At 37.8% G+C, this 20,181-nt stretch overlaps 1 protein-coding gene across 1 annotated transcript in view; it reads left to right on the top strand.

Annotated features, from left to right (window-relative positions):
* The window catches only part of ACSS3 (acyl-CoA synthetase short chain family member 3), a 154,805-nt gene that overhangs the window by 26,951 nt on the left and 107,673 nt on the right, over positions 1-20,181 (top strand). Inside the window, exon 2 of the mRNA XM_040491334.1 lies at positions 7,968-8,112. Coding sequence (XP_040347268.1) covers positions 7,968-8,112 — 145 coding nt within the window. The remainder of the gene's footprint in view (positions 1-7,967; positions 8,113-20,181) is intronic.

Genomic DNA, 20,181 nt, shown 5'->3' with positions numbered 1-20,181 from the left:
GGTTCCCCATAAATGTATTCTATAGTATGGTTACATAATTTTTCTACACATTATTTTCTTTCTTTAATCTAATAGTATCTAACATTCTTTCCATGTCAGGAGTCCACTCGCATCCGCCCTGTTTGGCATGACTTCTGGGTTTAGCAGTCATTCTGCTTCTGTTTGCTTCATGTAGTCCCCCAATTTGCCACTGCTGTGATCTCGTGGTCACTCCATTTCTAGTGGTTCCACTGCTGCTATCAATTTCATTTCAGTTTTATTTTTTTTTCTGTTTTTCGAGTGAGCTGTGGGGTGCATTCAGATTTCTTTCAATTTTCTGCAGAAGGAGTTCAGGGCAGAGATGGGGTAGAATAGAATATGAGGTTTTTTCCTTTCTTTCTTCAACAGAACTTAAAGCTGACTGAGTTTAAAGAGAGAACTATTCACAAGACTCTACTGACAGAACATTCCAGTAGTTATAGCTAGAAACTACATAGCCTTGACAGAGACTCTGATATATATATATATATATATATATATATATATATATATATATATGTGTGTGTGTGTGTGTGTGAGTATGTATGCATAATACATATGGGAAGAATGAAGCATCATAAAAAAATGAGGACAGTAAGCATTAGTCAAACATTGATGCTTGTAAAATTGACTAAGGATAAATAAATATAATTGTACTATCATTTAATATATATATATGTATATATATACATATATATATATCAACACATACATACACACACAGACGTCATGTGATACATCTATGTGTAGATGTTTCTGATGTGATTTGAAGGTTCTTTGTAGCCAGAACTTTTGAATATGTGTGTATACACACACACATGTATATTATGTATATGTGCATAATATGTATACATGCACAGTTGTCCTACAATACATATGTATAATATATTCTGTATAACATGTATTACCTACAAGTTTTATACATGTATGAATATTTATTGGCTCATATCAAAGATCAATACAAAAACTGAAACCAGAAGAGAGTAGTATGAAGTTTCTTAGACAAAGAAATTGTAAAGGAAAATGATGAGTATTTGACTATATGCAAATTTCAGATAGTTTTAAAATGTTTATTTATTTTGAGAGAGATGGAGGGACGGAGGGGTAGAGAGAGAGAGAGAGAGAGAGAGAGAGAGAGAGAATTCCAAGCAGACCCTGCACTGTCAACGCAGAATCTGACATGGGGTTTGATGGCATGAACCATGAGATCATGACCTGAGCCAAAATCAACAGTAGGACGCTTCACCAACTGACCCACCCAGGCACCCTAACAAATTTAAAATATTTTTATATCAGGAAATGGCATGAATTAAAATTAGTGAATAAATTGAGAAAATAATTTGTAATAGTGTCAGACTTAAGTCTAATGTTCTATATAAAGTGCTTTTAAAACTTGGTAAGACATTATACTTAATACCAGTAACCAGAGAAACTAAAATTGAAACTATTTTTCAATTCTCAAATTGAAGAAGATTGAGAATAATCTGTATTTGGACGAGTGTGATAAAATGGAATTTCAGGTAATGCTGATTGTAATATAAATTGATTCAATATTTCCAGAAGGAATTTAATTATTTGATGTATGTGTTTGATTGTAGGAATGACATTTGCCTGCAAATGTAATAAAAAAACAATGTAACCAATATTTCTCTGTAAGAAACATCATTTCAGGATCATTTAAAATAATGACAATATTATGAAAGACAATTTGCAACAATACAGAGTTAACTTTATTATTGAATAGCCATTGAATGTAATATGATGCCATCATTAAATGTGTGTTGTTGTTTTTTTTTTAAATTTTCAGGCTCTTGGGAAAAGCTCATAATGCAATCTTAAACATAGAGGCAAAATATTTACATATATAAAAAATAAGAGAAAATACTCTAAAGTTATTTTCTCAGTTGTCTAGGGGGGGGGCATCAGTTATTTTAATAATCTGGGGAGACAAACCCTTTGGAACCTACTCATGAATTTACAAGGGACAATGAGGAGCTATCACATAGAAGGCTTTCAGTTGACCTTTACTGAAATGATTTGAGTTAAAATGAAATAAGAATCTTGTCATAGTGGAATAATCAAATCTTTGAGCCGGAAGGCCCCTTGCAGGTCACTTGGTCCAGTCAACCACAGTAAACCAACCTTTAATTGAGCCAGTTTATAGTGGTATATGCACTAACTCTTACCACCTCTGGAGCCATGCCAATTTGTCATCTCCTGTGGCAGTTCTTGTTTAACACTGTTTGCAGGCCCTTCCCTCTGAATTTCCTTTCTGCCCTCCTAAAGGGAGCCCTTAAAATTTTCAAAACTTCTGTAAGGGTATCCTTCAAAAAGAAACCCTAGGGTATAGTAACCTATATACTAAACTGGTACATATTTCCCCTGTTCTTAGCCAGTGTCATGGAAGCCTAGTGGGATCCTGAACTTTTACCCTAGTCCGGCAGTAATGAGATACCCCTCACGCCCACCAGTGTCGAAAGAGGCCATTAGGGGAACAGGGACTAACACACCTGTACCTGGGAGTAATGAGACGTCCCTCTCCTCCATTGACACAGTGTTAGAGGAGGTCTGGAATTTAAAAAGAATCTTTAAATAAGCTCCACAGTCTCAGTAAGATGCCCACGATGTCCAGGATACAACCCTAAATCACTCGCCGAAACTGAGATGACACAGAGATTGGAACACTCTGATAAGGACTTTAAAGCAGCCATCATGAAAATGCTTCAACAAATAATTATAAACATACACAAAATATATTTTTTAAAAGCCTCAATAGGGGTGCCTGGGTGGCTCAGTCGGTTGAGCGTCCGACTTCGGCCGGGTCATGATCTCGGGGTCCGTGGGTTCGAGCCCTGCGACGGGCTCTGTGCTGACAGCTCAGAGCCTGGAGCCTGTTTCGGATTCTGTGTCTCCCTCTTTCTCTGACCCTCCCCTGTTCATGCTCTCTCTCTCTCTGTCTCAAAAATAAATAAAATGTTAAAAAAAAATTTAAAAAAAAGCCTCAATAAAAGAAATAGAAAGCTTCAGCAAAGAAATTAAAGATATAAAAAAGAACCAAGTGGAAATTTTAGAGCTGAAAAATACATTTACCAAAATAAAAATTCTCTGAATTGGCTCAATAGCAGAATGGAGACCACAGAGGAAAGAATCTGTGAACTTGATAGTAAATAAATAATTGATAAATGAGTGAATTAATATGATGTGAATAATGATACACGTCTAGATGCCTAAAGATTTGGGTTACAAGTGTGGCATTCTTGAATTTCTTGCCAAATGTCCTGGGAATTATTCTTTTTAAGTCTCTGTTCTCTCAACTTTAAAATGAGTTAGTAAAAACTACCCTGGCTACTCTAGCTGGATTCTAAATCCAATGTTTCTTGAACACCTACTAATATTTTTATTCATTGATTTATCAAACATATACTGCATCCAAATACAGAAGAGCTTCTATAGTAGATCCTAGTGATGAAGTTTTGGGGTGATGGTGGGGTGATCTGGAGCCAACAGCCAAGAAAGAATTCTTGAAGAAGTCTTTGATGCAAAAGGTGATGTTATTAAAGCATGGGGATAGGACACTTGGGCAGAAGAGCAGCTCTCTACCCTCAGGTTGGGAGACGGGGGGTCAGGGATAGAGTAAGTCTCTAAGGAATTTTGGAAGCAAGATTTCCAAGACCTTGAGGGGCTAGCTGTTGGTAGCGAAATTCCATTTATTACTGTTTAGTAAAACCTCAGTCATGAGACCCTTCAGATGCATATTGGGGGGGCATAATCTTGGAGTACGATTGCCAGCATATGTCTTGGGGGCAGTTGAGATAAAGCAAGTAGACTTACAGGATCTTCAAGGTTGGGATAATGTTAAACCAAGATTCTCTTTTGCTCCTAAAAGTGTCATCATCCAGGCAGCTGGGCTTCTAGAAGGAGGTCACTCTGCCAGTTTCAAGGACTTGTCAATGGGCTGTAGGCAGGAAGGGAATTTAATTTTTCATTTGCCTTAGTTTTCCACATTCCCATGCCAAGCATTTAAAACACCTTTCCTTTGTTCTTGAGTAGCCAGGAGTGTCTGAGGAATATCACACATTCCACTTGGTGGGGAGGTTGCTGTTAGCCTGTGTTTTGCCCTCAGCTTGCCCCACACTCCGACATCACTAGGACTATAAGGAGAATAAGGCATTTTCTCTGCTGTAAGGTAGATTACAGTATAATGAGGGAAATATATCAGTAGGTAGACCAATTGTTAATACAATGTGGTAAGTACTATGGTAGAGATGTGTGCATAGGGCTTTGGAACTGCTTGGGGGAGGTAAAGGTGGAGTAAAGGTAAAGATAAGGGTAGAGAACAGTCACAGAAAGAATCCGCAGCTGAGCGGATTCAGGAAATATAGATTTTATAATTCATTAGAGCTGGAGTGTGGGAAGTTGGATGAGGAGAAATAAAGCTGAGATGAATGGTCTTTGCATGCCATCTAAAGATACATAGTTTTTATTCTGAACTTCATGCAACAGTAGTAAATGACTTTGAGCACCAAATAGTTGGTATGAGAACATTTATGAGGAAAAACATTCTTTAAAAACTTTTTTTTTTAATTTGAGTATTGTTGACACACAATTTACATTAGTTTCAGGTGTACGGCATAGTGATTCAATTTATACGTTATACTATGCTCACTCACTACATGTGGAACTACCTTCTGTCGTTGTAAAATGCTATTGTATCATTACCTACATTGCCTAGGCTGCACTTTTCATCTTTGTGACTTCATTACATAACTGGAAGCCTGTATCTCCCACTCCCTTTCACACATCCCCTACCTCCTTCCCTCTGGCAACCATCAGTTTGTTCTCTATATTTAAAGGTCTGATTCTCCTTTTTGTTTGTTTATTTATTCATTTGTTTTGCTTTTTAGATTCTGCATTTGAGTGAAATCATGAAATTTGTCTTTCTCAGTTTGACTTATTGAGGAAAAACATTCTAATAGCATAGAGGGATGACTTGAGAGGATAGGGTAAGGCCTGGGGCAGGAGGATTAATTAGGAGGCAGTAATTCTAACCCAGGTTGTGAATGAGAGAACTGAATATTTACAGAGACTAATGTAATGTTACATATACCCAACTGAATGTAGAGAATGAGGGGTCAAATCTGACTGTGGGGTTTCTAATTCAGGTCCTTGGGTGCAAGGTGGTTCCTTGAAATATGGAAAACAGGAGAAGGGGACGGTTTGCATTTGGCATGGGGCTACGGGTTGAGATAGGGTGAAAATGACTATTGTTTTGGACATGTTATTCTTTCCAAATAGATGTTGTTGGGGAGGAAATCCTGTATCCTTTGTCATTCTTTTGGCTGATCTATTAATTAAATTGACATAAAGTGAAATTAATAGGAGAAAAATTAATTTTGGATGTATGGGAGTCTCACACAGACATGAGAGGTTTGAAGAGAGTCAGACTGTGGAGGTTTATATGCCATCCTGAGCTAAGGAGAAGGGGGTAGGGGCCTAGAGTTTCAAAGGGAAGGAAGACAGTTCACAGGAAGATGGGAGGAGCAAGCGTTTGGTAAACAAACGTTTGCCATGCCATGCAAAGGCCACAGGATACAGAGAGGAATTGAACAAACTGCCAAGTACTCTCCACTCCCCACTCCACCCCTACCATGCCCAGCCCATACTCTTTGTACTTATCTTCAGTGATAAGCCTTTCCTTGGACTAGGCCCTCTATCTAAATTCTTAGAGACAATAAAGAGGGGAGGTTAAAAAGTCTTCCTGAGTCTTGGTACTTGATTGTCTTCTACCCAAAATAGCATGTTTTGGGGAGGTTCATTCTGGACTCCCTTCAATGTCCAGCAGACTGTTGGCTATAAGAGTATGGAGCTCAGAAAAGAGGCCAGGGCTGGAGCTGAGGATGGAAGTTAAAGCCATATGAGTATTAAGATCACCCAGGGAGTATATACAGAGTGAGCCAAGGGATGGATATGGAACCTTAGGGATCACTGTCAAAGATCTGGCAGAGGAAGTAGACTCCGTGAAAGATATTGAGAAGGAAGAAGAGGTAGGAGAATAGTCAGCAAATGATAAAGTGAATCCTTCATCAATCTTTGGTATTGAGAGGGCCTCTTTATTGTGCAATGTCATGAGTGTAATTAACTGTTGAGCACAGAGTGGTAGAGTAGAAGTTGTAGATAAAGAGAAGGACAATAATAACAACATCAAGAAGTATTCCAGCAAGCCTATATTCCATGTGTCCGAAATGTGTTCTTTTCAGAAACAAAACCAAAAACAATACAAATAAATATTCTTGTGGGAAAATTCCATAAAACATCTTTTCTTCTTTCTGATACAAAACATTGAGCAAACTATCTTTTTTCTTGGCATGTTAGCTAATTAAAGCCACAGTTATGCTGCATGTCAAATCATCATACCAAATGTCCAAATCATAACATATTCGGCAGTTATTTCCACGTATCTCTAGGTTGTCATGGGGCCAGATGACTGGAAACGTTGCTCCTAGACATGTATCTGACTGGGCTACACTTCCTGCTTCTTGGGCTCTCCTCCACCTGCAAATATTTGCTTTGGATACGAGGCCGAGGAGGCAGCAGTCACAGACACCCGGAGGCTCTTCTGGAGAAAGTAGAGGTGAAGGAGAGCAGGCACAGGTGCCTTCATGCCTCTGCTTGACTTATGTCAGCTCTTTGGCCAAAGCACAGTCACCTGCATGAGCCCCAAACAAGGGAAGTATTCTCCACTCGTGGAGGGGGGGCAAGGGGAAGAGACGGTATTTTTGAACAAACACTGAATCTTTCACACTTGGTGATTCAGAATCTTTACATTAACTGCTCCTTGTGCTATGCTGTCAGGTAGTCATATTCGGGTTATTGAAGTATATAGGGTCATTTGACCCTGAGTAAGTGATTCCCCCCTCCTGTTGCGTTCTCTATGTGTTATTTCTTAATGCTGCCACTGTATCTATAGCTGCTTTTAATTCACTGCCTCATTTCACATAGGGCTTTTTGGGTGAAGACCTGAAGGTGATGTTCTGCTATCTGACAGGACTTTTTCTTCTTGCTTCAATGTTTTTTTTTTTCCTGTTATTTTTCATTGTTATGATATTTGTTAGCCTGATGTTGGGACAAATAGACCATTACTGTCCTTATATGCTTTGGTTTAATCCTCTCCTCCTAGAGAAGGGGCAAATGCAAAACTTTTTCTTTTGGAAAAAAAATGAGCTATATTTTTCAAAACGTTATCTCCATCCATCTACATGATGTCTGTGTTTTCAGAGGAAGGCGTTGATAAATTGGGAGATGAAAAGTACGAAATTGCAAAAGTTTTTGAAAAAATTAATTAAAATGTTATATGCATGTCCATACTTTATTCAAATTATGGAGCATTTCAAACATGCAGAATAGAGCTTATCCATTTGGGCAATTGGAGGCATCCCACTTAATTGAAACAAATATGTGTGTGTGTGTGTGTGTGTGTGTGTGTGTGTGTGTGTGTGTAGCTCTTTTAAAGGAGAATTGAATTTTCCAGTAGGCTGGTCTGTTTACAGCAGTTACCCAAACTCAGTCATACGTCTGCCATTTGTTCTCTCAGCCTAATGCTTCTGTGGGCTGCGCTGTACTTACATACAATTCATTTCATCCATTTCACGTAGATTATTTTGGTGTCTATACTGTCGTTCCGTCCTAAGCAATAAAATCTACAAAGCTGTCGCCTTGAAGTGTGAGGTATATTTTTTTTCTAGTGCACATAAAAGCAAACACATATGAAAACAAAGATGTCACTTCTTTACCGTCTTAAATGTCTACTTTCTAGATATTACCTGGCATTGCATGTGTGCCACGGGAAGCACTAATTTAAGGGCAGCGCTGCCAAACTAGAAATATACAACCTAGTTAAGCAACAATATATTTTGGAAAGAATTATTAACCTTTACCTTCCAATTTTTCAGGTTTGTGGAAGGAATGCTTAACATTTGTTACAATGCCGTTGATCGTCATATTGAAAATGGTCAAGGAGATAAGATTGCTATCATCTATGACAGTCCTGTTACTGATACTAAAGCAACTATTACCTACAAAGAAGTTCTGGAGCAGGTAATATCATACACTTTCTGTATATGCTGTTTGGAAATGCTATCGAAATTACTTAAAACGCATTCATATTGTTCAAACTTTAATTCACTTAATTCACTGACATGTGTTACTTTGCTTTTCTTTTGATGCACATTGGAAAAAATAGAGGTATGTTATTAACTAATTGAGTTTTTATCCCTTATATTTATATGTTATTGTACTGGAGAAAACTCATTTTACAGGGAGAGGTGAGCAAGACTCTAAGAATATGTTCAAATCCTCTCCTGGCCTCTGCTTCCACCCATGTTGCCATCCTGTCAGCCTGGCTCCTCTCAGCTCTTGTACCAGTGCAGCAGCCTCTCCCAACCTCCCGATGACCAGCCTCCTCTCACGTTAGATCACCACCTAGTGTGACACCAGAGTTTTCTCCCTAAGGAACAACTAGTTAAAAATGTTTTCCTTAAAAATTACTGTTACTTAGGGGTGCCTGGGTGGCTCAGTCTGTTAAGCGTCCAACTCTTGATTTCAGCTCAAGTCATGATCTCAAGGTTGGTGGGATCGAGTCCCGTGTTGGGCTCTGCGCTGACATAGTGGAGCCTGCTTGTGATTCTCTCTCTCCCTCTGTCTCTCTCTCAAAATAAGTAAATAAACATTTAAAAAAATTACTACCACTTAGTATAATCTAGACTCCTGTGATGTAGAAGACATTTGGAATCTGATCACAGCATTTCTGCAAGCTTTATTTCCAGATATTCTTTGCCATAAACACAACTCTTCCTCACCCTGGGGATCCTGTCTTGCCCTTAGGCACTCCTGGCCCTTTACAGGTCTTTTTACATACTGTGCCTTTCCCTTATTTGTTCCTTTTTGTTGTTCTTTCCCATATGTTTAGTTCTTGGGTGAATTATAATACTGACAGATGAATTATGAGACTCACTCTTTTCTTTCTTTTCCTTCCTTCCTTCCTTCCTTCCTTCCTTCCTTCCTTCCTTCCTTCCTTCCTTCCTTCCTTCCTTCCTTCCTTCCTTCTTATTTGAGAGAGAGAGAGAGAGCACACATGCACAAGCAGTGGAGGGGCAGAGAGAGAGAGAGGGAGACACAGAATATGAAACAGGCTCCAGACCCCGAGCTGTCAGCATAGAGCCCGACATGGGGCTCGAACTCAGGAACCCTGAGATCATGACCTAAGCCAAAGTCGGTCGCTCAACCAACTAAGCTACCCAGGTACCCTATGAGATTTTCTTTGAACATTAGGGTGGAAATGAGGTTTCACAAGTAATTATAAAAGGATTTGGGTATTGTGGACTATGTAACACATATTCTGTGGGACATTTACTTATATTGATTTAAAGGGAGATAATAGTATAGGGCAGGGTTTCTCAACCTTGACACTGTTGACATTTTTAAAGCAGAGAATTCTTTGCTGTGGGGTGCTGGTATGTACATTGTATGATGTTTAGCAGCATTCCTGGTCTTTAACCATTAGATGCCAATAGCACCCCTCCAGCAGTTGTGATGACCAAAATGTCTCCAAACCTTGCTAAATGTCCCCTGGGTGGCAAAATGGTTACTAGTTGAGAACTACTGATTGGGCAAAGTGTGTCACAGTAGGGTTTGGAAGCATTTGCTTTTAAGTTAGGGCTTGTGGAAACACATTCACTTCCTTTGCTTTTTAAACCTATTTGGTGTTTGTGCTGGATTTTTAGAAAATCTGGTCAACTTTCCTTGACTCTCTGAAATTATACCCTTTTATGTTAGCAATATTCTTGTTTATTTTTCTAAGAGATTTCAAAAAAGGCAACTGGGACAATCCAATGTCTCAATCCTGAGTTGTTGCAAACAATTAAGAGAAAATTTAAACTAGTTTTGCTCAAGCTGGGTCTCAGCCTGGTTGTATCAACAAATGCCAGCTTCAGCTGATGTAAATATAAGAGGAATTCATGAAAAGGGAAGACTGAAGAGCTCGATTCAGAAAAAAGTAGCCCCAAGAGAGAAGGGGCAGCGGTAAAAATTTAAGGAGAACCTACAAATTGGTAACTAGACTTGCTGACTTGAATTAATCTCCTAGATTGACATATTAGGAACACCTATGTGGCCAATTTTAGGTTACATGCCTAAAGCACCAGGCAGTGGAGAAAGAGATGTCTTTTCCTCTTTTGATTTCATAGTAGGAATTCCAAGATAATAAGAGGGAAGTTCAAATGCTGGGCAGCTCAACACAGAACAAAACAAAATACTGCCACAAAGATACTGTTGGATACTTTGTATTGGTCTGTAAGTGGGAACTCTATTTTCAGAATGAATTAAACAGAGACAGAGCTCACACTGAGCCTGAAGAGAGAAAGAACTCCATTAGCAAATGACCTTGTTACTCATCTGAAGCCATGTTTTGTTCGAAGAGATAATGAAATTTCCCGATAACCTGGTATACTCTGTGTTTTATTGTAGGTTTACATTTTCAGCTTTTAGATGAGGTTTTGTCTATGATTAAAATCTTATTCCTATGATTTGGGCATATTGTCACAGTTTCATTTTATTAATTTAAGGCCTAAGACGCTGGTGAATCTTAATTAATATACAGATTAGGAAGCTTATTTGTATATTACACAGTATTATCTATGCCAATATTGAATTTGACTCATAACCAAACATCAGAGTCAAAAGGAAAGCTTTAGGAGAACCTGGGCCACCTAAGACTTCAGTCGGCTAAACATCTAACTTCAGCTCTGGTCATGATCTCACAGTATGTGAGTTCTAGCCCCGTGTTGGGCTCTGTGCTGACAGCTCAGAGCCTGGAGCCTGCTTTGGATTCTGTGTCTCCTGCTCTCTCTGCATTTCCCCGCTTGCACACTCTCTTTCTCTCAGAAATAAATAAAAACATTAAAAAAACTAAAGAAAAACTAAGAGAAAGCCTTAGAGAAACATAAAATAAGAGTTAAGTAATTTGTTCATTTTCTATTTTTTTTTTTTTTTTGGTCAATTGTATGAGTGTATATGATAAATACACATTTTGCTTAGAAGCATTTCTGCTAACCCATCTTGATTTTCTAATATGGAGTCTGGACTCTTAGACCCTTTTGAGGTTTGTACTGGTTCATTGGTTTCAGTTTAGCCTGACATCAAAGTACTTAAAAGGCCTGTTTCTCTCACCTGCTGACAGCTTCTGATTCCCCAGGCTTTTCTTCTCTAAAGTACTAAAGGAAGAAGTGTTAGGAAAGAGGGAGGCATTGTGCTTGACTTTGATTACCTGCTCCTGGTTCCCTGTGGCCTTTATTTTATTAAGTAGAGAAGACAGAGGAAGAAAGATTTAATGGTAATGCCATTGAGAACAAACAGAGAAGTGGCTTTGTACTTTAACTTGCTTTAACCTCCCCCATCTCATTTCTACTGGGAGTTTCTGGCTATGTAAAACTTGATTAAGTTAGTTAGCATTTCTTATTTAATTAGCGGACGGACAAATGTTAGACTAAATTGTTTCAGTGACATAAAAGATCTGAATGATTCAGAAGTAGAGCTTTTCTGAAACTTTCATTTTTTTATGTAGATCTGATAGTTCATACAACCCTTTATTAAGATTTTTGTATAGTGATTTGAACCTTGTTCAAGATCCATTCTTTATTCATTCAACAAGTATTGACTTTGTATGCCAAACCCTGTTAGGAACAAGGGATACAAGCTAAATGCACCATTCCATAACTTTAAGGAGCTAAGAAACCCGTATAAACACGATCAAGGTGATGTTCGAGGGTAGTAGTATATTCTGTGGAAACACATGGGAAAACATGCAGTTCAGCCAACCGTTAATATGGCATAGAAGGACTTTCTGGAAGAATCAGTGCCTAAAATTGCCAAACCACCAAAAGTGGGAAGGGAAGTGGTGGACAGGAGAGTCCTGTAGACAGAGGAAATAGCACTTCCAGAGATCTTCAGGGCAGGGAGATCCTAGCACCTCTGCAGTGGCTTTGGCAGAAAGCACAAGTGGTTGGGGGATGGGACTCCCATGAGCCAGACTCTCGAGAACTCTGAGTGTGGCACTACAGATTTGTTCTTAATTCTGAGAGCATGGAAAGAAAAAAAGCAAAAGCCGCTCCCCGCTGTGACCTGTGCTTCTGCATGATTGCCTCCGGTGACCTACTCCCCAGCCCCACTGCATCCCACACCGCAGCCCCCTGCCTCATGCAGCCAACTGTCAGCTTGCTCCACTCCCAACTTAGAGGTTTTGTACTTACCTACCTTCTGCTGGAAATAGTTTTCTTCCAGATATCTAATGGTTCATAGGACCTGGGTATTACTTTCTCAATGAGATTTTCCCTGGCCGTATTGAACACAAATGTTCCCATGTGCACATCACTTCGGATCTTCCTTTTCCACTTTCTTTTTAACTTTGCCACTTATTACTCAGTACCTTTGTTTATATTTTACTTGTCTATCTTCTTTAGTGCTGGGTCCTCTTCTAGAATGTGCTTTCCATCAGGGAAGGAAGGGGAAGGGGCTTTTGTTCTGTTCACCGAATAGTGCCTGGTACATAGCAAACATGTTCAATGATGAAGGAATGAATGAAACTGTATTTGAAATTTTTAAATGACTCTAACTTCCTTTATTGTGGGAACTTCTTATCTTTGAATTGGATCAGTAATATAACTTGAACTTCTTTCTAGGCAAATTCTGACCTCTTACTATCTCTGAAGAATTGTAGCCTATTTACATTTGGCTTGGAAGTTCAAGATGAATATTTCCTCTTTGAATTTTCCACACTTACACCCAGGTCTGCATTCCAGGAGAAATGTATATGCTTATTGTGCCCTTCTCTTGGTAGCTCTTTTTTTCTCTTTACAAAGTTTTTAAATGTTTATTTACATTTGAAAGAGAGAGAGAGAGAGAGAGAGAGAGAGAGAGAGAGAGAGAGACCATGCACGAGTGGGGGAGGGGCAGAGGGAGAGGGAGACACAGAATCTGAAGCAGGCTCCAGGCTCCGAGCTGTCAGCACAGAGCCTGATGTGGGGCTCGAACTCACAAACTGTGAGATCATGACCTGAGCTGAAGTCAGACGCTTAACTGACTGCACCACCCAGGCGTCCCTAGCTCTTTTCAAGTTAGTGGTTATATTAAACCTCAGCAAAGTAAAGGGGTGTGTATGAGAGTTTTTGTTTGTATTTGGCTGTATATGTTATATACTGTATTCATCATTTTAAGAAATTCCTACTTTAATTTTTTTGAGTTTGTTTTCTCTATCTCTAATTTCATTTTGAATTACCTCTGAGTTTGCTTTATTTTTTTATTTTTATTTTTGGTATTCAAACAATTGTGAATTTTTTTTTATTTGCTAAATAAAAATGTGACCACTAGAAATTGTCATGAATATATATATATATATATATATATATATATATATATATATATACAGACAGGGAGAATTGAGGAAGCCCAGAGTGTGCCAAATTTTCTTGATTTAATTCAAACTGAAAGTGTCGATGATCTCCACTGAAGGCAATTGTTTGAAATATGATTACAGTGGTGGTTGTAATTATGAAGTTTGAGTAATTTGGAGGAGAAAATTACTCTGAAATCAAGGGTCATGTCCCACGAGAAGTCCTTTCTCCAGCTCTGCCCTTTAAGGTGCTCTTTTCAAAGTGTGATTTCCAACTTCCGGAAGTATGTCAGGGTATGATAATCTGATATTTCTTTGTCACATCATCATCATTTTCTTAAGCAAGAACTGGAAATGCAAAAATGCGCCGAACCTGCAGAAATTCAGCCCTGCCAGCACTTGCCTTGTTGAGGGGAAAGAATGCAACAGGGCGCGTGCGCAGTTTTCGTTCTTTAAGCTTCTTAAATAAGCAATAAGAACTTCAGTTGTACTACAGTCGGCTCTGCTAAAAAGTACGTCTCTGTAAGGTGAATTACCTTTTCCGTGCTTGATGCTGGAATCATCATTCCGTGAATGATGCTGGTTTGAGGTTGAACTTCATTCACAGTGTTTTGTGTAGGTTTTTTCCTCGCATGCCACTTTGTCAACTTTTAATGAAATGTAATATACATTCAGATGAGTACACAGAACCGTGTTGGATTTTTCACAAAGAGAACACACCCACATAACCGGATCAGGAGACAGAAGATCTCCACCCCCAGAAGCACGTACCATGCCTCATGTTAGTCATTTCTCATTCAGCCTTTATGGGATTATCATGCAGATGTTGATACACCATCCATGATGACATTTCCTTGCTTTTGAACTTTGTATAAATTGAATAATAGGATGCACTCATTTGTGTCTGGCTTTTTTTTACTCAACTTTTTGTTCATGAGATTCTTTCGTGTAATAGTTTTCCAGACTGGTTGTACCCATTTACCATTCCCCCTTGCAGTGTATGAGAATGCTAGTTGTCAATAGTTGGCATTGAGAATCCCAAGTCTTTTTTTTTCTTTTTTTAATTATTTAACATTTATCCATTTTTTTTTCAACGTTTATTTATTTTTGGGACAGAGAGAGACAGAGCATGAACGGGGGAGGGGCAGAGAGAGAGGGAGACACAGAATCGGAAAGAGGCTCCAGGCCAGAGCCCGACGCGGGGCTCGAACTCACGGACAGCGAGATCGTGACCTGGCTGAAGTCGGATGCTTAACCGACTGCGCCACCCAGGCGCCCCTATCCATTTTTGAGAGAGAGAGAGAGAGAGAGAGAGAGAGAGAGCGAGCAGGGGAGGGGGAGAAAGAGGTGGGGAGACACAGAATCCAGAACAGGTTCCAGGCTCTGACCTGTTAGCACAGAGCCTGACGCAGGGCTCACACCCACATACTGCGAGATCATGACCTGAGCTGAAGTCAGACACCTAACCAATTGAGCCACCCAGGCGCCCCCCCCCACCCTAAGTCTTTTTAATCTGGGCCTTTCGGGTGAATGTGTGGTGGTATCACATTGTGATACTTTTCCCTAATGACTGCTGAAACTGAGCTCCTTCACCCGTGCTTATTGGCCATTTGTTTCACTTTTCTGGAGTCCTCATTTGGATCTTTTGCCCATTCATTCTCCTATTGGATTGTTGTTACCTTGTTAGCAAGTTGCAGGAACTTTCTCACAATTTAAAGCGAACATCTTTTCAATATCTGAAAACCTCAAGAAAAAAACGGTGAAGATCCTTTAGGGCAAGTGTTGATGAGTTAAGTGCCTTTCAGAATCTAAAGCTAAGAAAATATTCTCCCCTGTTTTAAAAATCGTTAATGATAAAGTCTACACTGTGCTATTTTGACTGGTCATTCTTTGCAAGGATATTTAGAAATGAGCGCCTTCCGATAGAATACCTTAAAACAGGAAGCGTTTTTCCACTGTTTAAGGCTGTAAATGATCTATTGAACATGATATTATGTTAAATGAATGTTAAAGAGTTCTAGTTATGTTGATTTTTGAGTGATCTGGTTAAGTCTTATTTTCCCATAAGCCTTAATTTTTGTGAGCTATTTTGGGGGCACCTGGGTGGCTCAGTCAGCTAAGCATCTGACTTCTGCTCAGGTCATGATCTCGTGGTTTGTGAGTTCGAGCCCTGTGTCAGGTTCTGGGCTGACAGCTCAGAGCCTGGAGCCTGCTTCAGATTTTGTGTCTCCCTTTCTTTCTGCCCCTCCCTCACTCACACCCTGTCTTTCTCTCTCTCTCAAAAATAAATAAACATTAAAAAATTTAAAAACAATTGTGAGCTATTTTGTATAATGCAATGTTGTAATATATGTTTTAGTAGACGCTTGTATTTCATGTGAAGTTGTACGTGAGTAGGCACCAACTACTGATTTACATTTTAATCAAAATTGTAGCTAAATGTTTGTTTTGAATAACTTCTCAACTTAATAAAATTTGTTAGATTAGATTCTAAGAATATTCCATGTAAATAAAATAAATATTATACCAATTTGATAGATAATATAGGAATTAATTAAATGAGAAAACAACATTTTAGTATCTCCTAGCTTCCTTTTTCCATGTTTAGAGTCATGTATTCAAAATACAAATGTCCAAATTAAATTTTTACATCAACCAAAATAACAATGCAACCATTCCCTTTGAATTTTCTCAGCAGACTTTTTGAGATTGTTTGATGTGTAACCTCACTTCTTTTCACTTCCCTCTACAACAGAAACTATTTCACCATGATTTGAAGTCCAGAACACTTTATTTGTACCTTTCTCCATGTATGGGTTTATTTTTGCTTTTTACATTACTTATTAGTATATCTACTTATTAGCGTATTTCTTGGCTAAAGTAATACCCCTTGAAGATAGAGTTAATATTTTATTTATGTATTTGTTTTTAGACCAACACAATGTCTAATACAGACCTCATAGCATACTCTCATATTATATAGAAAGAATAGTAGCTCATCCATTAAAAAGTAAAGAAAAATGTAATCCTTGTCTGAGAGAAATGATTATTTCCAAAAATATCACTTGTTTCCTCCACATTGTGAGTTTCTTTTTACACTGGGAAATTTTTATTTTTTAATATGGTGAGAAATTTCCTTGTTTTAGTGCATTGCCTGACTGTGAAGGTTTATATCCTGCCTCAGCTAAAATTCTGCTTATAACATTTACCTTACTTGGCTTTCTCGCAAGCCTGAAGAAATTCTGGATCATGGCTTTTATTCTTACATTTGCTTAACTGATTATTTTTATCATTTATTGATAGATTCTTAATAGATGATTTGTATTATCTTCAGAGTGGCTAAACTCTGACTTTTAGAAAGTCAACTCAACAAAATCAGTAGACTGTTTTGAATTCATTTTTCTGGACTAGAATTATGATGGAGTCAATTTATTTATTAAAACATACTTTTAGGGCACCTGATCTATATGGCACTACTGTGGGCATCATAGACTGCAGTAGTGAATATTATAATCTTTTCCCATAGGGAAGTTGCATTCTAATTAGGGAGCTACATTATGAATAAAAAGATAATACACCATAAATGAAAAATTATACCATATAAGTAAAGAAAAATATGATACAGAGTGACTTGGGCTGCCATTTTAGATGTATGTCAGAGAAAATTACTTGTCATCGAGGAGATGACCCAGTGACACAAACCCAAATGCAGGCTGGGAGACAACCATGTTCAGGTGAAACAGAGGCCCCAGAACAAGAACAGACTTGGACCACCATGGGGCACCCGGAGGCCCGCCATGAGAAGAGAGTGGAAGAAGGTGAGGTTGTGGGAGCCTCCGGGATGCAGATTCCATAGGACCTTGTGCACCATTATAAAGACTGTATTTTATTCTAAGTACGATGGAAAGCTCCATCACTTTGATTTCTCCAAAGAGGAAGCTGTGGTGGGCAAGATTGGAAGTCAAGAGATGACAAATGGTCCAAGAGAGAAATAAATAGGTCCCCTTTAGCTTAAAATCTCCTTAACGGTAGCAACAGTTGCTTGCATGGGCAATTAAAGGATACCACTACTTTGTGCCTTGGGGAAACTATTCCATATGCATATCTTTATTTAGGATCTCTGGCTATACCTACTAGGCTTGAAACAAGTCTGATTCGAACTTTTATAGAGCAGCCACTTGTAAATTCCCTGCTTGCTCCCCATTTTTCAGGGTGGTTTTATATAGCATACTAAGGGAAGGTTTCTGAATATTTTTCAAGTAGAATCCTTGGAAAAGAAGACTGTTTTCTCAGATACTATAATTGGTTTTTCAATTAGTTATATTTTCTGTGATTGATTAGACCAGGGTTTGCAGGGTGACATCACTGCAGCTTGAAAATAGGCTTCCTCATGTCTTCTCTTTCATATAATTTTCTTTGACATGGCCCTGAAATTGCCCATAATTATTATCTTTTTGCTATAATTTGGACACCAGCTCTATCTTTCTCATACAAACATTATTTTCTTTAGATGGACACACTTGCTGCTTGTGAAGCAAGTGCTAATTTGCTCTATAGAACATAGTGTTTGGTCAGTTTCACCTAATGTTTATATTTGTGTCCTGGGCATTTGATCATGAAACTATACTAACCCACAGACTGCTTGTGAATGAAGATTTTGCGGGATGAATACATAAAAAATCTATAAAATTCTTTTTTATTATTTATATGAGCATGTTTTCATTTTATAAATTTAAAATTTAAAGTTTTTACTTATGTCAAAATAAGCACGTGTTACATATAAACCAAATACATGTGTATACTATTTTATATAACAAATATCTGTTACTGTATTTTCTTATGTTGGTATTACTATTTATTCATATTATTTTTCCCTGGACTCTGAATTGCTTTGCTTTAAGGACTATGTCTTCCTCTTTTGCATCTGACTTGCAAACTTGACTTTAGTATACATAGCTGATACTGTATAAATTGAATCAATAACAGGGCACTCATATGTTAGAATGGTTTTAAATTAGTACCAAAATAATGATTAATTCATATAGTCTCTAGTGGGAAGAAACAAATAATGTTGTATCTAAATGAATATGTGTATTCATTTTGTTTCTTCAGGCTTCCTTCACAGCTCAGTTATCATCATGCTAGCGGAGAGGCATGGCCTGACCATGATCGCATAGCATAGGTCCTGCCCTTAACTCAGACTAAAAACCAAATTTGGTGGTATGTGAGTGATAAAATGATTAAATTGTTTACAAATTAAAACACACCTTTAAGAAGGTGCAAAAATGAATATGGATTGGATGAATTACACATGATTTAACTTTCCTTTAACTATATAGTTGAGAAACTATAAATTATACAAGATATATGTTAAATATTTTCTCTTTGGATAGCGATAGAAATTATAAATTTACATTCAGATATCTATGGTAGGATAAGACTATAACATTAAACAAAAAGAATATAGAATGTCTTTCTCTTTGATAATTTTACATCTGAAGGTCAATAAAAGCAAGGCGAGCCCTGAAATAGCAATCATCACATCCCCCTTTGTGTTGAAGCTTCATAGCACTTTATTTGAGTGATTATGAACTTTCAGGTGACTGGGATTTCTAGATTTTTCCTCTGTTTGCTGCTGCTCACCCTTCTTTTCAAAATGATTATATTGTGTCTGAAGTAAGACCTAAGTATTCTGTTCTAGGTCTCCCATATTAAACTAATTCTAGATTTAATATTAGGAAGAAATACTTTTTAATGAAATATTATCACATATGTTCATATTAAACCAATGTCCATTCTTGCAATGAGTTAATATTTTGTTTTCCATATGCATATTTATTAGAAATCTCACCATAAATGAATGTTTTCCCCAGTTTTCATTCATATATATAAATATATATGTAAAATTTCATAAATGTATATCATTTATATCGATATAATTTCATACATGCATATCATTTACATAATTTACAATGTAAACTTTTACTGGAGCGGCATTTAGCCCTGGAAAACTACTGAAAAATAGATTTTCTCTGTTGATCACATATAGCTTTTTTTCTCTAGAGCAACTCTGGTGTGGTTAGCACAGTATCAAAACATTGAGTGGCTACAGGAAGCCAGTTTAAGAAGGCCAGATGCGCGCCATCTAGTGGTTGTACACACCTGCTGCAGCCTAATTTACTGAAGGTTGTCTTCGTTCAGGGAAGTGGTTCACAATTCAGATGCTGGAGCCAAGTAGATAACATAAGTGGGAGAAATGGGTGGGAAAAAATTCATTATCAGTATATGTCACACCTTAATGGGTATATAACTATGGTTTAAGCATATGATATAAAATAAACAAGATGTAGAAGAATACATTTTAAACTCAGGATGGAAAGAAAAATTAATTCTCTGTCAATAATACCCCCAGGAATGGTGAGCTCAACCTAGTAGCTGATCATCAGGTTCAGTTGATAGTTGTTATTCAAGAACACAGGCTCGGTGTTGCTAGACTTGACAGTTTTTCAGGAGAACCTGGAAAACTGGATTTGTATATGAAACATTCTAATTTAATATGTTGGCTCATTTTTTTGAAGCTGTGACATGACTCCAACTTAAATACTTCTTGGGGTCGCATTGGGTCATTTTGAGATCTTTTTTTCAAAAACTTTTTTGAATTCATTGATTTCATTTCTTTCAAAGGACAGAAAAGTTTTGGGGGACATCTTTCAGCAACATTG

This window comes from Herpailurus yagouaroundi, unplaced genomic scaffold (assembly GCF_014898765.1).
Source record: "Herpailurus yagouaroundi ecotype Mexico unplaced genomic scaffold, PumYag 182, whole genome shotgun sequence".
In the NCBI taxonomy this organism is placed as follows: domain Eukaryota; kingdom Metazoa; phylum Chordata; class Mammalia; order Carnivora; family Felidae; genus Herpailurus; species Herpailurus yagouaroundi.
This window is presented reverse-complemented; position numbering and strand designations above follow the sequence as displayed.